This window comes from Mycetomoellerius zeteki, unplaced genomic scaffold (genome assembly GCF_001594055.1).
Source record: "Mycetomoellerius zeteki isolate Tzet28-1 unplaced genomic scaffold, Tzet1.0 scaffold98, whole genome shotgun sequence".
Lineage (NCBI taxonomy): Eukaryota > Metazoa > Arthropoda > Insecta > Hymenoptera > Formicidae > Mycetomoellerius > Mycetomoellerius zeteki.
In genome coordinates this window covers 3,371,107-3,393,255 of record NW_017258021.1, presented here as the reverse complement: position 1 = coordinate 3,393,255, position 22,149 = coordinate 3,371,107, and the positions used below count along the sequence as shown (strand labels likewise).

Genomic DNA, 22,149 nt, shown 5'->3' with positions numbered 1-22,149 from the left:
ACATATATTGTAGTAATTAATACCTTTATGTGATTAAAGTAGTGCCTATTGTTAGAGATACTAATATTGTTTGAAGTTCTTCGAAAAAGTTTTGTACGCGCAGAAACTTCTATATGTTGCAATTAATAGAGTCATTATTGGACGAAAGAAGATTTAATCCTCAAGAAACGTACTGAGAAGAGACGTTTTTGCGAATTCTAGCACTAAAGGGTTGCCTCTCATTCTTGGTCCAATTTCGCCAGCAAACCGGTGCGTATACGAAGCATTGAAATGAAATACCTCAGGGAATATAGGAGAGGGGTAGGAGAATTCTGCAACATACCTATATGACGCGGAGGGGTAAGGCGACTTGCCGCTCGTTTTAGTTTCTCTCTGAAGATCGACTTCTAGGCTATCGCAATATCAACTCTTGCCGAACCCCGTGACTTTTCGAATTGCTGATTGATTACGAGATTAGGATTGATCACGTAAAAAAAAAAATACATGACTGTAATAAATCACATGGCCGAATGAATCGTGTGGACATAATCTTCATCCATCTCTACTTCTCCATTTCTCTAATTCTCTCTTTCTCGCACGTTATGGCCCTTAATGTGCAAAAACGGGGAAATAGCTTGAAAGCGGCCAGTAGGATGACATTTCAGGAAGACCAGCACGATCCAGGGATTCACGCGAGACATTTCTCTTCTCCGCAAAAAATCTAGGACGTAGACGACAGTGGGACATGTTTAAAAATAAATTATATATTTAATATAAAATTTATATATTTAAATCCTTGTCATACACAACAGCATCGTGTACCATATGGAATAACCAGTAATTACTGTATTGTATAACGTATGAAATATGTTAAAAATATTTAAATTTTATTACCTTACTATACAACTCCTATAATTACGACCTGATTAATCAATAAGCCGATAGGTTTAGAAAAATCTTTGATAAATAAGCTTGAAAGTTGTAAGAAATATTTTCTGTTTAATATATCATATAATTGTTAATTATTTACAATTTTACTTTCTGAAGCAGTTTTCATTGATTATATAAAATAATCAGTTACCTTTTTTAAAAAAGAATCGTCATTTTTGTTCAAGCTGTACGTTGTAGCTTAGAAAATTCACAAACCACATCTTTTTAAAATAAACGTTTCAGCAGAATTAGATTTTTCCATAAATTCTGCTCTTTGTAGAATTACATAACCGAGCATTCCGTGCGAAACAAAAATTAAACACGTGCCCATTCTTACGAATACAAAGAAGTTCTTTCTATACATTTCGCGTTTTGCTTTTCTGCCGTTTTTTCATTCCTCGACGAAATTATCATTACTTCCTTCGAAAATACAAATAATGGATACGCGTCTTTATGGAACGTTACATCTCTCCATAATAGTGCTTGTCAATGTACACAATCAGTTGATACGCAGATTAATCCGAGTAGTAATTTAGCAGTCTACGAGCGAACCGCGAGATTTACTTGCCTCCGTATGCACTCATCAACATGCACGCGTACATACCCATTTTACGTACTTAACAATGCATCTACGAGTTTTTCTCATAGAATTTCACATCTCGCCAGCCACAAAACACATAAAGGACAGTAATTTTTACAAAGTCAGCGTACAGCGCGATAAAGTTTCTTTTATCGGTACAAAATACTAAGTATATGATTGTCATAATCACTTCCATGACTGATACCTTGCGAATCTAGCGTTTCAGCAAATTTTTATTAAGAAAATATATTCGATAAAATCGATTAAAAAATGTATGCTATGAGAAATAAGCAAGCATTTTAAGTACAACGTTCTGCATACGACAAGCGTATCAAAGTTTCACTTGAGCGGATCTTGTATGCAAGGAAACTAAAAAGCCAGTTTCCGTACCGGCGAGACACAGTCGCTCTCTCAATACAGAAATACGGAATTTTTCGCTGTTTACCGAAACGGTTTCGCTATTGATCGACCCTGGTCGTAGCAGTTATTCGGTTAGTGAATAAAGTTTCGCCGACGAGGAATTCTGAGATGAGCAGAATCCTCGCGGGAGCGAATTTTCGTCGGGGACTTTGCTGCGCGTTCTTACCGGCGCACAAAGCCGCTATGTTTACGTATAACTACATGATGCCTCTTTCACCCAGCCATGGCTTCGAGTAGTTGCATGTTGACAACGTAAGCAGTATAATATATAATTCGGTATACATTCTACAATATAATTCAGCAGAGGATAAGCTGGAAGGAACATCATAAGAAACTGCCACAGTATGAAATACATCAATGAAGACAATCACGTGATCTTTCGTAATGGAAGATTTTCTTTTCGAAAATTTAAACTATATGTTCTTTAGATTGAATTTAGAAATGTCTAAAAATTAGAAAAATATCAAAATGTAAATAATAGATGCTCTTCGTAATTAATTGTATTTTTAAAAAGAAATAAAATCTCACTTTAATTTTTTATTTTATAACTTTTCTGTCTCAGTGAGAGATAAAACGATTTAAAATGTCAAGAACGTTTTCTTTTGACAATTTTTGGAAAGATATATTATAATGTTGTATTAAAGTTCCTCCCCTTTTTTCTCAACGTACTAAAATAATCTGTTGTACAAAAACTGCTCAAATAGGATTTATGTTGGATATATTAGTGGATATTTATTTAAGTGGACGTCCCTGCCAATAGGTGACAGCACCTTATGAGGCAAACCACAGGAACAAGAATTCCAGTGTGTGTGAATTAAATTTTTTTTATATACCGGTTTCGCTGCAGAACAGATATTTAATCAATATTCATTGAAACTTTGCAGAATATACAGTAAAATAAATCTCATTTGTATTATCGATATAAAAAAAATAATTTCGCGCGCTATAAAAGCAGATTAGTCAATAACGTTCTGTGAATCTTTCGAAGAAATTAATGTATTAGCTTCGCAATAATCATATATTTTCAATTTATTATTAAATTTACTCAATTTACTATTATGGGTAATAACAATAATCAATATATTGTTCGTTACTATTTTCTTGCAGAAATAAATTCTCATTTATAGATTTGAAATTGTACAGGTTATCGTTATTACTAAGTACAGATATCACAATATCTTCTCATCGTCATCGGAAGTCAGATAAACCGGTTCTCGTCAAGCGGCTTATACAAAAAGTAATATAAAATCTATAATGCATAACTTTCTTTTTGAAAGCATGAGATGATCTTTTGTGGATGGACTAGATCTGATTTAGTTTTATATGCAGGGTTTATAGTTAAAAAAGATAAAACCTTCTTACACACACAAAGAGTTCTTTAGAGCTCTACCTCGCTGCATTACTTCCGTGTTATAACATTACAAGTATAATAATATTATGTCTGTATTAATCGACGTACATTTAACATTTCTCTCGCTATTCAAAGTTAAAAGTTTAATGTAATCTGCAACGTAATTCTCGTAACGTATAGATCCAAACTAAATTTTTACAGGTCTAAACTAAATTTTTATCAAAGTTATTTAAAATTTGTGTATAATTATTGCATTTCTAATTAATATCGAAAAATCATGCAAGTTTAATCGAGAATCTTTTGAAGTTATATACATTTAAAAAATGAATTTTATTTATGTCTAAATTTCTGTGGAAAATCTTAATAAATCTAAATAAATAAGTAAGCTGTCGCAACATCGAGAATACGGAGTAATTTTAATTTTCTATTATATTGAAAACTTCCAGCTATTTTAATGAAATGCAACATGTAAATCTCAGAATGTTAGTTATTTGCAGAAAGAAAAGAGAATTTTCAAGTATAAAAGGAATAAAAATTAAGGAAGCGAACTTGCCGTATAAAAAGTATTTGAAACTTTTGCATAACTTCAGACGTGTCTGAAAATTTGCGCGAATTTAGCAGACAAATGTGAGGTTCGCGTTCGGTGGTAGAGACCGACGTAAAGGTAGACGTGCGATAGCGATAGGTCGCCCACTCACCTCGCTGCGCCGCAGGTAGATCTGCAGCCGGTCGAAGCGGACGAACGGGGGTCGCAGCACGGCGGTTATATGGGTCGAAGTAACCGAAAGCACGAGGGTACTACGGCAAGACTTCCGTTGACGTAGACCGATGCACGGTTACTACGCGCGCCTCCCCGGTCACCAGTTTGGCTCTCCGTCCGCCAAGCGGGAAAAAAGGGAAAAAAATGGAGAAAAAGATAGAGAGAGAAAGAGATACGAGGCGGGTGAATAGAGAGAGAGAAAGAGAGACAGAGATAGCGTGTGCGATGCGGTGTGAGAGATCGAAGTCTCGTGGCAAACGTTCGTGGACTGAGTGAACCCTGAGTTCGGACTGAGCGGCGCTTAGGCGACGTTAGCGCCATACAACGGGGGGTGTTGGAATCATCATTGATCCGTCAAGGGTGGTATGGGAAGAGCCCGTTAAGAGAGGGGTGTGGAGTGGGGATTGGTCGCCTCGTCGGCGGAGGGACAAGGATGAGCGGAGATAGAGGCGAGGTTGCGGTAAGACATACCACCCACCACCACCACCACCACCACTGCCACGATCGTCGCGGTGGCAAGGATTAGGGATGGAAGAGAGAAGAGAGAGCCGATGATGCGAACAGGGAAGAAGGCGGAGTGCAGAACGTAAACGTGCCGCTTTTACTCCCCTAAAATCTCGATCATTTTTGGCCTCCATCCATCCCTCTTCCTCTCTTCCCTCTATACCCTTCTCTTCCTCGCGCCACTCTCATCTTTCTCCCCTCACCATCACTAACCCTCCGTTCAGTCTCCCTTACCGCCCACCGCCACGCCTCTCTTCTCATTTTCGTATCCTTCAGTCTTCTTCTTTGTCTCTTCTCCTCTCTCTGTATATATACATGCATTTAAAGTTATAAATATATGTCCTCGTGCATAATTTAATTAAACGAAACCATCTCAAAGATGCTCCAGATTAGAGCAATGTTATTGGGGTCTAGAATATCAGCAATCATTTTAACTTCTTTATTTTTATCACGCAAACGTGGACTTTATCTCGTCTACCAATTTCGAAACATCCCTTCAGATCAAAGCGTGTTATCTGTCGACTGGCCAGTACAGATCGTATTGGATTTTAAACTGCTTGTACGCCGACGGATGACTGAATAAACGTCAAGCACACGTTGCTTACCGCGGATGCACCAGATGCAAAACAAAGAAGGGTTGAAACCCTTCCAGTGTGACCGGAAATTGTATAATTTCCTCGCATTCTGTACATCTATAATAGTTGCTTTGCCTTGAATACCGATGCTGACAGCATGCATATACGAAGCATTTACGGACTGACCGATTCCTCTCTCTTCTCTCATGAAAAAATAAATCTAAAATATGAAATAAAACATTATTTTACTTTATTTTCAACGAAAATGAATTCAGAGATTGAAAAAAACTAATAATATATTTATGTTTCCTTTTAATTCTAGAATGACTTCTAAGAATTTTACATCATTAATAAATCTGTTTCATCAGAAACTATCAAAAGATGCGAAAAAAAAACATTCCATTAAAAGTAATCTCATAAAAGTAATCTCGATGTTTTACACAACTTTTTTTATAATTTAAAATTATTTTATTTTATTGAATAAAATGTTATATCTGCTTTTACCCATTTATTATATATATTAATAGCCGTTGGAACAATTTCAACAATAAATGTGACACAAGATTGTTAAAAAAGATTATAGTTAAAAGTAATGTGATTAAACTTTCGATTATTAAAGCCATTTCTCTTGGAAACAAAATTTTATACGTAAAAATGTTATATATTTTTTTAATAAAAATTTTTTATTAAAAATCTCCTTTATACTACTAAAGGTCAAAGTTCAGAAACATACTATGTAGTACAACTATAAAATTGTCGAACTGGTTTTTAATTAAAAAACAACAAAACAATAGAAAGTTTTATGTTCCATAATTTTCACGAAAAAATGAACGATGGCAAAGTGCTTAGAGATGGAAAAAAAAAGTCCTAGAACTTTCTTCGAAAATCTTTTCAATTCATTGGCTGAATTAGTACGAATAACTTCAATATCCTCAAAACGCTCCTCTTTCGAGCATAATCTGATTTTGAGAAAGAAGAAGCAATCGACCGGCACCAAATCCAGTCAATGAACTGCACGGATGTTACCACACTGGAATTTGTTTCTGTGTCAAAAAGCTGGAAAAGTTTTATGCGCGATAAGACGCGAACAAATCTCGTACATCTTATTTCTCATATTTTTCTTTAGATTATTATATATATTTATTGAACGATTTCTTTATCAATGTTCAATATTTTGTCGATTATTCGAATCATAACTAATGTATTAATTTTTTTTTATTCTGTGATAAAATGACGCTCATTTTACGTGTCGTCTTAAATGGATGTTCTTTAAAACTTTTGTACCATTTGAATATCGTACTCCGAGACAAATATACTTCGTTAAACCTTCTTTTACGTAATTTACTTAATAATATAAAAGCTAATTGCAATTAATAAAATCTGAAACAGAAATTTGTCTCCGCCTATTTCAACGACAGCATCACCATTACGGTATCATCCGAAGAATTCATTCTTGAAAGGTCAACGTTTCTCCCTAAAGAGGCAATTTCACTGGTCTTTTGGTTCAAAGATATTTCGGTATTACGACCTACGGATTGTCACTCAACTAGAGAGTAGAAAAAAAAGAAGAAAAAGAAGAAGAGGAAAGGTGATCAGAAGAGAAGAATTGATTAGATCGTCGTTGACTGAGAAAGATCTGAATAAAGATCAAAACTAGTCCTACTGCAATTTATATAAATATGTACATACAAATACACAATGTTGTCGGACGCAAAAAAAAAGATATTTTAATGCTGTACATATCTGATCTTTTAAATGGTTACTTCGTCTGTATTATGTAATCCGAAAAATTATATTAATTATTAAAATGGACTTCGAATAAGATTATTGTTGGGTTGAAAATGGAAAGGGATTCTGCTACCTCGAATTTATCAGTAATATTATAACTGGCAAATTACTAATTGCAGTCCGAACAACCATTAACGAATGATAAACAGTATTAAATTTCAGATATTTGGAAATAAAGAGATGATAATATCTATCACCATATAATATCTAACACTCTCATGTTTCTGATTACCGGGGATTTAAAATCCTCGATTTCAAAAAGGATTACTCAACTATTGAGAAATTAATTATTTAAATATTCTGTATAGTTTCGAATAAATATATAAAAGCATCGATTTACTGCGATTACTTATATTTTTTTTATCAATATATAATAAACGTATTCATACAAGAGCAGTAAAACAAGACTACAATAGTGTTTCAGTGTCTTTCAGTAGATTTATATATTGAAATTGTCGTTTTGGGTTCTAGAATAAAAACACTTATTTCATTGCTCCTTTCGATAAATTGCGACATACGTGCCGCTGATAAATATGAATAATTTACATTCTACATTATCTTAGTTATATCGTATTACATACGTATTAATTATCTCTACTCATAAACGAAACGCATTCGACAGTCTATATTTATATTAAATATAACATTAAGCTGATCGCTTTAATAAAATAAAATATATATTAGTAAGGATATAAGAAGGTGAAAAATATATTAGAGCCACGTAAAATTTACGATTAGTGTTCTACTTTGTAAAATAAATTTTACACTTAATAATATAGCATTTTATAAAATTTAAATTAAAATTAAGATGCTCACATCTTCTCTCTCGTGCAAAAAATCTTAATAAATTTCAATCTATTAATTCGATTGTATCTACCAGGTACTTTGTAATAAACAGGGCCAAGACGTTACCATTATTTATGCCTGAGAAGTAACCAGTAGGATCAACTGCATCATTTATATTCTGGTTAAGCACCATCACTATTTCAAATCAGTGTGCCGTTAAATTCCAAAAAATTTATTACATTTAAAGTACTCTGTTGTACCCAACATTCATTTTCTCGGTCTTCGTCTCGGGTATAAGTAATGCTAACGTTCAAGTCCCGGTAATAAGATTACATCATTCATTTTATAATAATATACGTGATGTGGCTTTACAGGAAAAATGCTTCGCTGAATTTTATTTGGCATACTTTGCGATTGGGATAAGTTACTGCATGGTTCCAACAATCAATGAGGAATGTCAGTGTGGCACATATTACGTATGCATCTACATTGTGCGCGTTTTAAGTGTCAGTAACTATTCCTCGAACATTTAGGGATACAAGTCATATGTCAAATAAAAATCTGTTGGTCCGAAGAACATTGATAAAATATGTGAGAATGAAAATAAACACTCCGTATTCCACCCCAATTTTCAAATAGATCGGCGCAGTCTCGTCTATAAAATATTACATTATATTTTTAATCGAATTCATTTTAAATTCATAAATACTTTTACTTAAAATTTACAATAATAAATCGATAAAATTCGCGTAAATATATACAAGATAAAAAAAACTGATCTCAAAATATTAATATACCCTTTATTCTGAAGAATAAGGGCAATTCCAAATGAGCAAAATGTATCCAAGCCCTCTCTAGTCTGTAAAAGAAAAGTATGTGAAAGAAAATTACATGAACAAGTAAAACTAAACATATGAAAATTATACATTTTTATGTAATTATTTCCAAATCGTATAAATTTTACACTTACGTTCACGATTTTACATAATTCTTTTATAATGTAATTTGAAATTTCTTCACCTTTTCTCTATCTCGTTACGCATTTATTTAATCAAATGTCAAGCATCATCGAAATATGAGAAAAGTTCTCTTGGTTTCATTTTTGAATGACCTCGCTTATAATATTTCAAATAATTTTTGTGATTAACAAGAAAAGATCTGAATATACAAATGCGCTTGAAAAGTATTTTAAAGCACAGAAAAAGTGCGAAATATAGAAGCCGATTGCTACAATAAGAGTTTCAAGCAAATTCCGATTAACATAATCGATGATTAGTTTAACCACAAATACTCACAGTAGAATTTTTTATTTTTCCTTTCCATGCGTCAAACAACAAAAAATTCTATCTATGTTAACAAAATACTACAGATATTTCTTATTAATCATCCATTAAATTAATCGGACTTTAGTTGAAATCACTCTAAAATCTTATAGTATTACGTGTGTCTGTGAATAGATTGCAGGAAATTCGTTTATGAGTTGTAAGTTTAATTACAATAATTTAATAAAATAAAATGATATGGTTTGGAAAAAAATATATAACAAAAGTGATCGAAAAGGAAAGTTCTATGTGTATTAAGTTTTTCTCATAAAGGAACGTCACGAGTGCATTCTGTTTCACACATGATGCGGATGATGTATTATTTTATTCTTGTTATTCATCGAGTAACGTTTAATCATATTAAACAAGGATAAAATGATACATTATGCGTATCGTACATCAAACGCACGTAGTCTTTCACAGATTGGTGTTTATTATAAAAAAAATTCATACTTTCCAAAATATTAACAAGTAAAAATAGTGATTTTTTTACTAATGGATTATTTTTAAGTTAAAATATCAAAGATTTTATTTTTTGGATTTAAAAAATCAATGAAAATCATATTTACTCTATTTTCTTCTTCTGAATATTCAAAATTTATTTCTAATTTTAAGATAGTAGAACTTTCATAAAATTTTATCTAATCAACTTCGAATCGAATAACATCCAATTAGATACGTTTACTGTGAAAAGGATTTGCCATCTGTATAGAAATCCATACCTGGATTTGGATGAAGCCATCTACCCATACAGCAATGGAAATCTGCGAGATATACTAAAATCATTCTCGATATTCGAAACATATTGCAATCTTCTTACGATATTTCTAGTTCATTATAAGTATATCTCTGAGGTATTCTAATGTTGAATATTCAGAAAATCTCGATAAAAAGTATATAAAAATTATAAAGATAATCCGCATAAAAGAGGACACAGTCTAAGAGTACTTTAGGCGCTATAGTTAAAAATATATATATACACGGCTAAAATATATATATATATATATACACATATGGCAGTGTGATTATATTGTATTATATTTAAAAAGTATGCTCCAGATATATCTCCCTTTCTCCCTTTCTCCCTTTTTCTCCTTCTCAATTGCTCTCAATATAATGCTATGATTTCCCAGCAAGATATGTTAAAGAAATCCCGCAGATCTTTTTTTATCTTACTGTGTGGGTAGAGTAGTCACAAGCTTGACGCTGATTTTCTACACGATTACTTTGAAGTTCAGTGCGAACGATCCAATACCAAATCTTCGTAAAATGTTCTAAACATGTAATTTACGAATTCTTGGCTAAATGGAAGCAGTGTCGCCTTACTTATTTTCTCGCATGATATTTGCAAGGATTAATAAAAAATGAGATACATCGCTCTTTTTATTTACATTTTTAAAACAGAGATCTACGTGTATGAAATGTAATATTGTGATGTAATTTGGCAGCAAATAATTTTAATTTTACCTATTTAAATTATTCTTATTCACCTTACAATTACTTGTGTAATATTTTGCCCATATTGTTTTACTTTACATTTTCTAGACATTAAAAAAATGTTTCTTCACAAACTTTTTTAATGTTAATGAATCTATCTCCAATGCATAAAGAGACATTGAGAAAGATAAAATATGTAATAGTTGATATACTTTTATTAGGATGAATGCCATGATGTAACTAACGATCACTTGTATAGCATTATATAGAGGAGAAATTAATAATTATTCAAATAGTAAAACATAAAATCGGAGATATATGCGCTTGTCTTTTTTCTATTGTTTCAACATTCCTCATTGATACGTATAACAAAATTATGATACAAAAAATGGTTGTGCCATTAAAATAAACTATATTAATGGACACTAACTACATACTAGATTCCTTGGTAGTAATAATCTCGTTGGTATTATCAACACGAATCAAAGTAGTTGAATTTAATACAAGAGCTCTACCAAGAGTAGCAACTCGTTCCACTACGCACGAGGCAGAAAGGCGTGCTTCGGCATCGTGATCCCAACATTCTTCCATTGTATCACAAATTGATGATAATCCCTGAAATAACACAAATTTCAATTATAAACATTAAAAAACTATATATTCAATTTTATTTTTTTAGATTAAAAAACATTGTTCTTTGTACAGCGCTATAAAAAAAAATACTTTTTACTAGCAGTTTTTATACAGAAAGAATTTGTTTGCATAGAATTCATGATATATATATATATATGCATTTCTTTGCAAAGTTTTTAATATACAAAGTGTTTCTGAAACAACGCCCACTAATAATAGTGCTATTCCTAATAAAAAAACTAAGAAGTCTTCTACCATTTTGCAATTTTCGCAATAGTTAACGAGATATTCATTTCTAAAGATTGCCGTATAAACGGATAAAATCGATGTATAAGACAATTTTAGGATATTTTTCAGTGTTTTTTGTAAAATATTTTGAAGATATTTCTTAAAGAACTCTTAAAGATATCTTAAAGTTATCTTATACATCTATTTTAGACATTTCGCTCATTGGGTAACTAAAAAAAATATTGCAAAAATTGTAAAATGGTAGAGAACTTTTCGATTCAGTTTTTTATTAGGAATAGCATTACATGATTAGTGGGCGTTATTTCAGAAACACCCTGTATAATAATTCTGTCATGAACATAGAATTAAAGTAGATATTTCTGTACATTTTTACTTACTGGATGTTTACGCCAAGTTTCTAAAATGAGCGGTCTCTCTTTTTTATGGACAACACTTTCTTGCATGTCTTCTAAAGTAGGATGGAGACCAACTTCGTCCTCAAATGGTAGTCGATATTCTCCTATTGGTCCCTAATATAATTGAAATAAAAATAATTAGCATCTGTTGACATGCGCTTAACTTGCAAGATGTGTAGTACATGATTATCCTTAGTCACTGTGTGTGTGTGTGTGTGCGTGCGTGCGTGCGTGCGTGCGTGCGTGTGCGTGTGCGTGCGCATATTTTAAAAATACGAAAATAATAACCAGTTTTTATTTTAAGTTTTTATGTTAAGATTTCATGTATATAGCCGCATTTTTATCATTATTCTTCAAAGTAAACTTTGGCATATTATAATCTGATATGTTTTAGTTTTCTTCCAATTTCTTGTAATGGATAGTTCAGATTTTAAAATTTCACAAATTTGAATAAATACAATTTTTCAAATGTTAAAATGCAGATTATCTGGTATATCTAATATCTAATATCAGATATCTAATATCGACGTCCGAATGGAAGGATCAGGTAACCCAAGAAATCAGATATAGGATATCCAGGTAATCATTTCCTCGATATCCACATATCCAAACCATATTTACAGCTCTAGACTTGAGAGCTCGCAGTTTAGCAAAAATGCATATTCTCTGTAAAACATGTTACACATAATATATGTTACGTACATTTTGTACAGTACATCTTGAAGCTAATTCCCACAGAACTAACCCACAGGCATACATGTCAATTCGTAAAAATGAATCTCTAGTAAAATTTATTGCTCCTTCTAAAACTTCTGGTGCCATATATCTTCGCGTTCCAACCTATAAATAACAAATTATAGTTATTTTCACATCAATATAAAAAGCATGGCAATATATACATTACCTGTCCGTGTGTATCACCGCAAGGTTTTCCCGGATGAAAAATAAGCGCCAAGCCGAAATCTGCTATACAGGCACTCATGTCAGCCTTGAGTAAAACGTTTTTTGACTTAAAATCTCTATGAGCTACAGCTGGTTTATAGCCATCTGCTTTATTAGCTGGGATTTCCTCATGTAGATGCATTAAACCTCTGATAACAAAGATGTTTTTATTAAAGATTGAACAATAATTCAGTAAAAATATTATTTTATTCAATTTACATATAATCTTGTTTCATTTCTAACAGATTATTATCGTTATTATTATAACTGTTACCTTGCCATAGACTCTGCAATTCTACACATCTCGGGCCATGTTACAATGTTTGCTTTTAGATAATCGCACAGTGAACCTTTTTCGTGATATGCCGTAATTAACCAAAATTCAGCTTGTAGATTATCTCCACGCTTTTCAACACCTATAAAGTGTAATATGTCCTCGTGATCCATATGTGCAAGCTTAAAAATCTCTTGTTCAGTCTGCCAAGATTGCTTATCTTGAATGGGAAAAACTTTAACTGCCACGATCTCATTTTTAAATTGGGCTTTCCAAACTGCTCCGAAACGACCTCGAGCTTTGATCTCAAGAAGTTGTATTGGTCGTAAGCCTAGATTAGGTGAGGGTTGTGGCAATGGTACTGGTTCCAGCGTTGGTATCTGAAAGATTTACATATTTTTCATAAATTAAGTAATACATTAAAAATTTTGTAGTAATCTCAAAATACAACCTCGTTAAAATAGCCCAATTTTCGACGACGATAGAGCCACCAAAAAGAAAATAAACTAATCGTAAGAAGTATAGGGATTGCTATTAAAAGGGCAAGTGTTATTGCTTGTTGTTTTGCATTAGGAATAGGTTCTAATTCTGAAAAGGTAATTATTTAAATGTTATTACAAGTGTATATTGCAAAAGACACAAATTTATTTTCAAATACAAAATAATGCATATTTGAATACGATACCATGAATAACGGATGGTTCTGTAGGCTTAGTGGTTGGTTGTGGAACCCAAGAGAAGTTTTGGTTACACATATTGCCTTCGCAGCAACAAAAATAGAATTCATTTTTTCTTTCCATACTATTCTCTACACAAAGTGGTTTACCATAACAATCATTGTTATCTAAAAAGCAACCCTGAAAATAATGAGTAAGATGTATAGAAAATATATTCAACAAAAAGAGTAAAATCTGTAATTCAATTTTTCAGTAAAAAAAAAGCAATATGAGATAATTCAAAGAAAATTGCAATTTACTTTCAAGACCTTAAAATTAATTAAAATAATCAAATTGTAAAGTTGACAATTGTAAAGTTAATGTTTTACATTAAAAGTAATTTAGAGATATAAAAGTTCTCAATATTTCTATTTAACTATTAATATACAGTTCGGTTTAGTTTAAAAAATTTTTTTCTCTTTAAAAGCTACTCCATTTTAATTGCTTATTGCTATATTTAATAGACTTGAATTACAATAAATTATATTATATATAATAAATAATATTAACCAAATAAATAACCAACCTTTAATTTAATTACTGTTTCTTTAGTAGTACTGTTCATTGTCCATAGTACATAACAATGATTACGTTTATCTAGATCATGTAGGACACATTCTTCTCTTCCTGAACATTCTTGTTCGTTCTCTGCACACATTGTGTCATTGTAAAATTCGCAAAAAGCTGAGCCTTTAATATCTTTTGCAGACGTAACTCCTAAAATAATTGATAAAAATTTTTGTTGTTAACATTATTTTTTATTAACGTTATTATTTTTGTATTTAACATTAATTAATAAATTATATTAATTGTTTTGTTTATCTAAGAAGGATTAATTGCAGCTCTTTCATCTAATCATCTAATTTATTTGAAATATATCAGATTATTTTCTTTGTCAAAATGTAGATGAGGATAGAGTTTGTCTTCACACACAAACGAATCTAACTTATAAGATATAGGTATATGTATAAAGCTGCTATAGCTGTTGCTACGTTTAGCCTATATACCAAACTTGCACAAAGTTTAGCATATAGGACTTGGTCACTGAGTAGTCAGAAAAAAATCTCAAACTACTACTGTAATTGTTTGCAAACTGTTTTCTATTATTCATCTGTCTACAATTTACAAAGCAAAAACAGTGACATAACTGAACAAATTGTTGGATAAGTCTTAAATTCACAGAGAAAATTAAAGAATAAAAGGCAAGTATACGACAGACAGCAGTATAATCATTTATAAACATATTAATCTAATGCAAAAGATATAAACTGGTAATAAGATCGCATCGACACACTATAATATACTTAATAAATTTAAAGGTAACTTAATTTAACTTTTTATCTATTATACTTTCAAAATATCCATATACGATTTTATTAATTGACATTAATTGTTCTAAGATCTTGTATCTTTATAATAATACATATTGTCTCTCCGTTCTTATAGATCTCGAATTGATACTTATAGAGCTTAAAGAGCTTTTTATATTGACATCTAATGACACGCGCTGCAGCTTTTTGGACATAACATCGGCTTAATAACGACAGGATGCAATCTTATTACCAGTTTGATGTTATCTGTACATATATTTTTTTATCTTTTTATTCACTAATTTTAAACCGTTTTATATTTTAAATGTTATGTATATACTTATAACATTGTATTAACATTGAGAATGACCCGATCGGGCTCGAAACGCCATTTGTGTTTTATTGTTTTGTTTCTTAATTATATTTTATCTTTATTTTAAATATTGTTTTCTTATGATTCGTATCCCTTCTCAACACTCTTATTATTAATGTATAAAAATAACTTGGACCGAGTTCTGAATAACTTAATCGGTTTTTACCTTGTCAAACAATACTATTTTGTCAATATGAATATAATAATTAATCTTTCATTGTTTAATATATGGAGAAAAAGCTTAGATTAGCGATACAAATTATATAGTCAAAAATTGTACAGTAAGCAATTTTGCCTATTGAATTAAGCAATGATTAAGTTAATCGGAGTTTGGTCATCTTAAAATTCTCTTGTTTAGTTTTTAAAACTCTCTTACTCTCTGAAAAAGTTCCATGATCTTTTAAATCTTTCGAGAATAAGATTTTGAAAAACGAATACAAATTTTAAACGAAATATTACTATATATATATATATATACACATATTACCTAATAATCCCAGGAAGATGAGAGGCAGTATCGTCGCATATACGGACATGGTGAGTGAATCGTAAAAGCATACCAGTAATTTTGAGTCTATTAGCTATTAAGCAAATTGTAGTAATTTATCCGCCGACACATCTCTTCCTTTCTCTCTCTTCCTCTCTTTCTCTCTCTCTCTCTCTCCCTCTCTTTCTCTCTGTCTCTCTCTCTTTTGTTTTCCCTCTTCCACCTTTATACAGAAATACACACAGCGCAGATTTATGTCATCTTCAACGTCAAATCATTGCCAGTCTCGTAACTTCCGAACAAAAAACATACTCCTTCTTTTTCTCTTCTGCTTTTCTTCTTCCTTTCGGCGCGTTATGCGACACGCTAGCAGCGCAATTAACTCACACGCGGTTTCCTAGTTAAATTAATTAAGAAAAAGATTTCATTTTCGGAGTTCGAGTTAAAAGGAACGTACGGCAGACGCGTGAGACGCACAGAACGACATGCTGGGTATAGAACACCCACGAACTGTACTACACTTATCATCGGCACGAAAATACAACACAGCGAAACATCGTGTCGTCGATCATGGGAATAAAGCCTCAGGGAAAGAAGATATTTGATGTCTAAAGTCACGGTCTGCTTCTAATACGGCAGTCTAGCGCTTTTCCCTTGGTCATTGATTAAATATTATCTGGAGTCGCCGAACTATCCCATATTTCAGATACTTTAGCGCACGCAATGCCCTCTGAGCGATAATCCTACGACTTTTTTTTCCTAAGGCGCGGAAATATGAAATTTTATGTAAATTCATATTTTTTCTGCGAATTTAAGACCGACTCTGGTTTATGCTTCGGTCTTAACCCTAAAATCCTAAAATTCAACCAATGGAATACAGATTTCAGTTAGAACCAATTAAGACTGACAGTCCTATTGGCTGAATTTTAGAATTTTAGGCATGATCAAATTTCACCGACTTCACTGACTCCAACTAATATTGAACGACTAATGTTTCTACCAATGTAGATTAATTTTAACCTCCAGCTAACTTACAGCTAGCTTAAAGTTTAACTTACAGCTAACTGCGTGCACACTGGACGCAGAATCGTTTGTCGTGCGATGGAAGTTGGAGTAGTAGCCAGTGAATTGCCCGTATACACATACAAATCGATTTACGCCGAAGTTACAACACCGATGTTATGAAACTGGCCAATCATAGCTATTCCTCTAAAGAATGGAAAGACTGTGATTGACCAGTTTCCGAGCAATGTAAATTTCTAGTCACTTACCATTCAGCAAATTGCGATGCGGTAGCCAATAAGCTCCTAACACGTTCATTGATTACCGCGTCGCATTTTGCCACGCGTCAAGCGTTTCCGCTTCCATCCAGTGTGCAGAAGCCATAAGTTAAACTGAAATTAATTAATCTACATTAATAAAAATTGACATAACATCAACCAAACTGAAAAGACCAATTAACTTAATCAATGATATCTGTTGACATGGAAAATAAGATTATTAATTTTCTTAGGAAGATTTGAATGTGGAAAGATTAGATTAGGAACAATGAATTATATAATAAAAGCTTGTAAGCAATTGTCGAATTAACATATATGTAATTAATATCATTAAAGTACTGTCTTTTAGTATTTTCGTAAAATAATACAGGATATATATAAATACTGCAAGCTTTACATATAAACATATATATACAACATCAATGCGATTCTATTTTATAAAATGTTATTTTTAAAGAAAATGGGCCATTGGATCTTCGTCGCGTTTGCGTTTCATTTGATACGCTTCTATCTCTTCAGCTGTCAATTCCTTTGTCTCGTACATGCTGTTGTACGGACGTTTCCTCTCGTCCATTTTCAACGTTCTGTCTGCTTGCTTCGCATTTTCCTCTTCCTTTCTCAGCGCTTCTTTCAGTTTATCTTCAGCTTCTGCATTATTCCGTTTTTTATTCTTACGATTTTCTTTTCGTTTCTGTTTTTTCAATTTTCGTTTAGTCGCTTTACTCTGCAGTTCCATTCTGTTTTTCGTATCATCCTCGGACGAAGATTCGCTATTGAGGGAACGATTGTCATCCGTTGTATTTGATCTATCCAATCCCATTTCTTCTGTAGATGGTATTTTATCTGGCACGCCGTTGCTCACTGCTTCCGCTGCTTTTTTCCCTGATTCTCCGGTGCAATACGAATTTTTTATGAAGGAATGACAGCACTTGTAAGCCCATTTTCCATCTTGCCAGTAGGAACCCCAAATCGATGTGTGATTATTTGGATAAACGTCCTCTTCGTACTTGGATCTTATCACTTGTCTGTCTTGTCCCTTAATTATTTTACCGTACCTCGAATATTCAACATAGTGCTCGGTCTGCGCCAATAATAGGGCCTTCGGTGGTGCTTGGAGATGCTCTTCACCTCCGTAATGCTCGATGACACCATCACGTGCCTTGTCTTTCAACTCGTCGCGTTTCTTGTCATATTCCTGCTTCAATAGTTCCAGTTTCGTAGGCTCAGCCAATAAATGTACGTCGACTCCTTTTTCGTGCGCTTCCCAAGCAAACAATTGCGCATTAGCGTGCTGCTGCGTATCTCCTGAGAAACGGGCCGAATTTTCACCTTTGAAATCCACTTCGCGTTCCGTACCTGCGTAAGGATTGTCACGCATAGATCTGGTCTTTGGATCGTAATACGCGGAGTTTGGATCTAAATTGCGCAGATACTTGGCCGTGTCCTCTCGAATCCGGAGATTCCTCACAGTAATACGCTGCTTGGAATCGACCTTTGTGCCAGGCATGTCCACTTCGTCTACATATTTATCTTCATCCTTGTCCGAGTCTTGCTCATCGTTTTCTTCCTCAGCATCGAGTTTCTCGGCACGCATCTGTCTCTTGGCTTCCTCTATCTTTTGATACTCCTCGACAATCGCTCTATGCTCGGAAGGATCATAACCGGCCCACCTGTCTCTCTTACCATCGTAGTCCATAGACAGCTCGGGTTGCGTAAATTCATCCGGCGCTATCTTGAAATTCGTGTACTTTGCGCCAACCTTACGCGGTCTTTCCATACAGTCCTTCCTCTTGTGAGTCATCGCGCCACAATTCTCGCAAGCACCCTTACGATACTTGATTGAGGTTCGCGAGGAATCTACCCCGCGATTGTACCAATCGTCTATCGAGCTGTACTGCTTCTGCTTCTCAGGCTGTGGTCTCTGATGCTTCAGAGTAGGACCCTGCGTACCGAAGTACCATGGCGTCGCGCTGATGTATTGCGGAATGTGCGGATTAATATCTTTACCCTCCTCGTCGACGGCCGCGGGGGCTGTACCAGCCTTCCTCGCTTCTTCGAGTTCCTTCGCCTTTCGCCAGTCTTCTCTGCTCTTCTTCCGCGGTTCGTCATCGAACGAGCTCTTGTTCTTCAAGATGCTCGACACAGTTACGTTTGCCGATGAACCGGCCATTCTGTCGATTCACTACTGTACTTGGCCTTTAAAGAGACTCGTTTATTTACGTCTGAATAGAAGGCTGCTTATGAGGTTAGTTTTTTTATTGACATATATATAACCAAAGTATAGCCATTTTCGCGGTGTGCCAACATACGTGATGCAATTTCTAGTACACTCGATCTAGTAAAATTACTAATGTTTTTCTCTAGAAAAACTAGTGCAAAATTACACAATTCGGTTTGCATATTTCCAGGATTAATAAATAATTTAATCCTTTTAGGGTTGTCGTGATAACATAGATATGTAATTAAAAGGGTTAAACTATTTATTAAATAAATACGTGAATTGATTTACATTCAATTGCACTAGTGTTCCTAGCGCTAGTTTTCCTAGTGATAAACGCGCGGTATAAAGGGTCTATTCTGCCCCAAAAATACACTTAAAACGAGATAAATATATATTCGGCCGTTGTGAAGAGAGAGAAAGCGAAGATGCTGAGTGCAAAAAGTGCAAGGAACGTGAACAGATCTAAATTGTAGCAATGGAGAAATTCTCCACGCTTGCGACTACTCGATAATTAATCGATGTTGTTGAGTTTGGCCGCCATTTTCATATTTACAAAGTGTTTACAAAGCTAAGTGGACCGACGGACGTAATTATCGGTGACGAACGTTAGAACATGATTTGACACGCAACTATTCGATGCCATCCGATGACGAACTTGCTTGACTTGAAAGGAGATACTGAGTATATTAATTACACAACGCACAAACGATAGTGCAAGAAGACAATTCAAGAACTGTCAATCTTGCAATTTATATATATATATATATACACATTTCTACAGTTATCATTTACAAGAAAAATGTGGTTGTATTTTATACTCGTCATATTCGGCATTTTTGATGTCGCAATGGCTTCTAATTTTGATTTTGGTGACACTCTAGCATTAATCTTAGGATTAACCATAGCGATTATCGGATTCTTCGCCTGTATGGGGGCATATGCACGAAGGCGAAATCATTTTGAATCTTTGTGATGCTTTACAACTTTTTTAAATATATCTAACAGTAAGTATAATGTTTAACACTTGGGTTCTTCATTCAGGACACAAATAGGATATTTGAAATGTCTCTTCGTGTAACAAGAAAATTGCTACTTGAATTGTTTATTTTTATTTAATAGTTCTTAGAATATCAGTCTGTAATACTTGTTTGGCACATCTCTATCTTTATTATTAGCATACCTATGTTTATTATTAAGATTTATCTATTATAATTAATAATTATAATCAATAACATAATTCTTTCATTTATTTTTATCTTTATAAAATATGATACTTTTAAAATAATTCTTACAATTATTTTATTGGTAGTAATACTTGTTATAATTACAGTATAAAGGAATTCTACAAGGAAGATGACGGCCAAAAGGAGTAATTTTTGTATGTGCAAGAGAGAAAAACAGTTCTAAAAAGATTCGACGATATTCTTGAAATATATTATAATAATGTAGTAAGATTGTACATAATATCTAATATATATCTATTGTATAATAAAAAATGTGAATAATAAATAGCATTTTTATTATTCTAATAATTAATTCGATGATATTGCAGTAGAAAAAGACAACCAATCTGTATTGTACGTATATTTATTTCTCTTCGTTATGTTTCATTGAAGTAATTTTTACATTAACGTCTTTTGATAAAAGTCATTAATAATGTTTCAGCTTGTTTTACAATATTGTATTATTAAAATTGTCATATAATAGCACTAAAAACTGTTTTTAGTAATTAAAATAAATTTATTAATGTCCTTATTTTGTAACAGAATCTTTAAACAAACCCGTGATAAAAAGGATTATTCTATATAGCCGAATATTTTCAAATTATTTTAATATATATTAAATTATTAATTAAGAATATGTTTATAATTGTTCCTTTCTGTGTTTGTGGAATTACTTAAACTATCATGCCTGCTGCTTGAAATCTCAAATTTTTTATTGCAGTACAATTCTGGAAGTAAACTATTAATTTTATACATAGAAAATGTGTATTATTCCCAATAAGCAGAATAATTATTAAAATGCAGAAACTAACAACATTGACTACCGGAAGAAGATTCGATGAACATCTTCGAAAATTCGATCTTCAAAAATTCAAGCTTAGGAACGAATCACGTTGGCTGTCAAAGGAAAACAGTGTATAAGATGTCTTATTTCAAAAGAAATTCAGACGAGAAAAATACGAATAAAAACAAGAGATTCTAGCCTGACGATTTAATATTTCCATGACTAAAGAATACTCGCGTGAAATTTATTAAGAATCATTCTTCACAAATAAAGCTTCGTTTATCAACTACTTGCTATCTGTATTTCTTAGATGTCACCAAGATTTGATATAATAAACAGCCATTTCTCATATCAAATTACACGACTGAGATTTCCTAGATGTAATGCAACATCAAAAAAAAAAAAAAAAAAAAAAAGAGAAAAGGTACGTAGCCGTTCATGAATGAATTACTGAAAAAATTTCATTGTAATTTAAAAAAACTCTGTTAAATCTAATATCTACTAAACTCATACATTGTGCTTAATGATGACGATTAGATACACTTACATAAGTATCTGTCATTTAGATAATAATCATACAAAATAATCTAATTTAAATTTCATGTAATATATATATATATATATATATATAATAAACTATTGCAATTCTTATGGGAACATTTCAACAGATTTTAATGTAATATCGTGATATAAAAAGCACCAAAAAGAAGCCTTATACTTAAGAGGAGGTTTAATCTCAGCACAAAAATCACCAAGTTCAGGGTAGACGCGAGAGTCGCGTGTCTCGGAACAAATAATTTTAAACACTTCTCCTTCAATACACAATTGTA

The 22,149-nt window shown here is 32.7% G+C and overlaps 3 protein-coding genes across 4 annotated transcripts in view; all 3 read right to left on the bottom strand.

Moving 5' to 3' along the window:
* Positions 1-4,296, bottom strand: part of cpx (synaptic transmission protein complexin) — a 129,072-nt gene extending 124,776 nt beyond the window's left edge. The window contains exon 1 of the mRNA XM_018460797.1: positions 3,959-4,296. The gene's annotated coding sequence lies outside the window, so the exon portion shown is untranslated. The remainder of the gene's footprint in view (positions 1-3,958) is intronic.
* A 6,064-nt stretch (positions 4,297-10,360) lies between these two features.
* On the bottom strand, positions 10,361-16,519 carry put (activin A receptor type 2 punt). Of its 2 annotated transcripts, XM_018460779.1 has the most exons (10): positions 16,289-16,519; positions 15,812-16,208; positions 14,168-14,358; positions 13,611-13,782; positions 13,377-13,513; positions 12,926-13,305; positions 12,614-12,800; positions 12,412-12,549; positions 11,692-11,823; positions 10,862-11,047 (listed from the first exon to the last, which is right to left on the bottom strand). In XM_018460779.1, the coding sequence occupies exons 2-10, from the start codon at positions 15,858-15,860 to the stop codon at positions 10,862-10,864; spliced, it is 1,572 nt and encodes a 523-aa protein (XP_018316281.1). In that variant the 5' UTR covers positions 15,861-16,208; positions 16,289-16,519. The 2 variants fall into 2 exon arrangements, with proteins under 2 accessions (XP_018316280.1, XP_018316281.1); XM_018460778.1 differs by having other exon boundaries at positions 10,361-11,047; positions 15,812-16,518.
* A 1,008-nt stretch (positions 16,520-17,527) lies between these two features.
* Positions 17,528-19,342, bottom strand: Slu7 (Pre-mRNA-splicing factor Slu7). Its single transcript, XM_018460801.1, has one exon. It carries the CDS (start codon positions 19,259-19,261, stop codon positions 17,543-17,545), a length of 1,719 nt encoding a protein of 572 aa, XP_018316303.1. The 5' UTR covers positions 19,262-19,342; the 3' UTR covers positions 17,528-17,542.
* Positions 19,343-22,149: the final 2,807 nt, after the last annotated feature.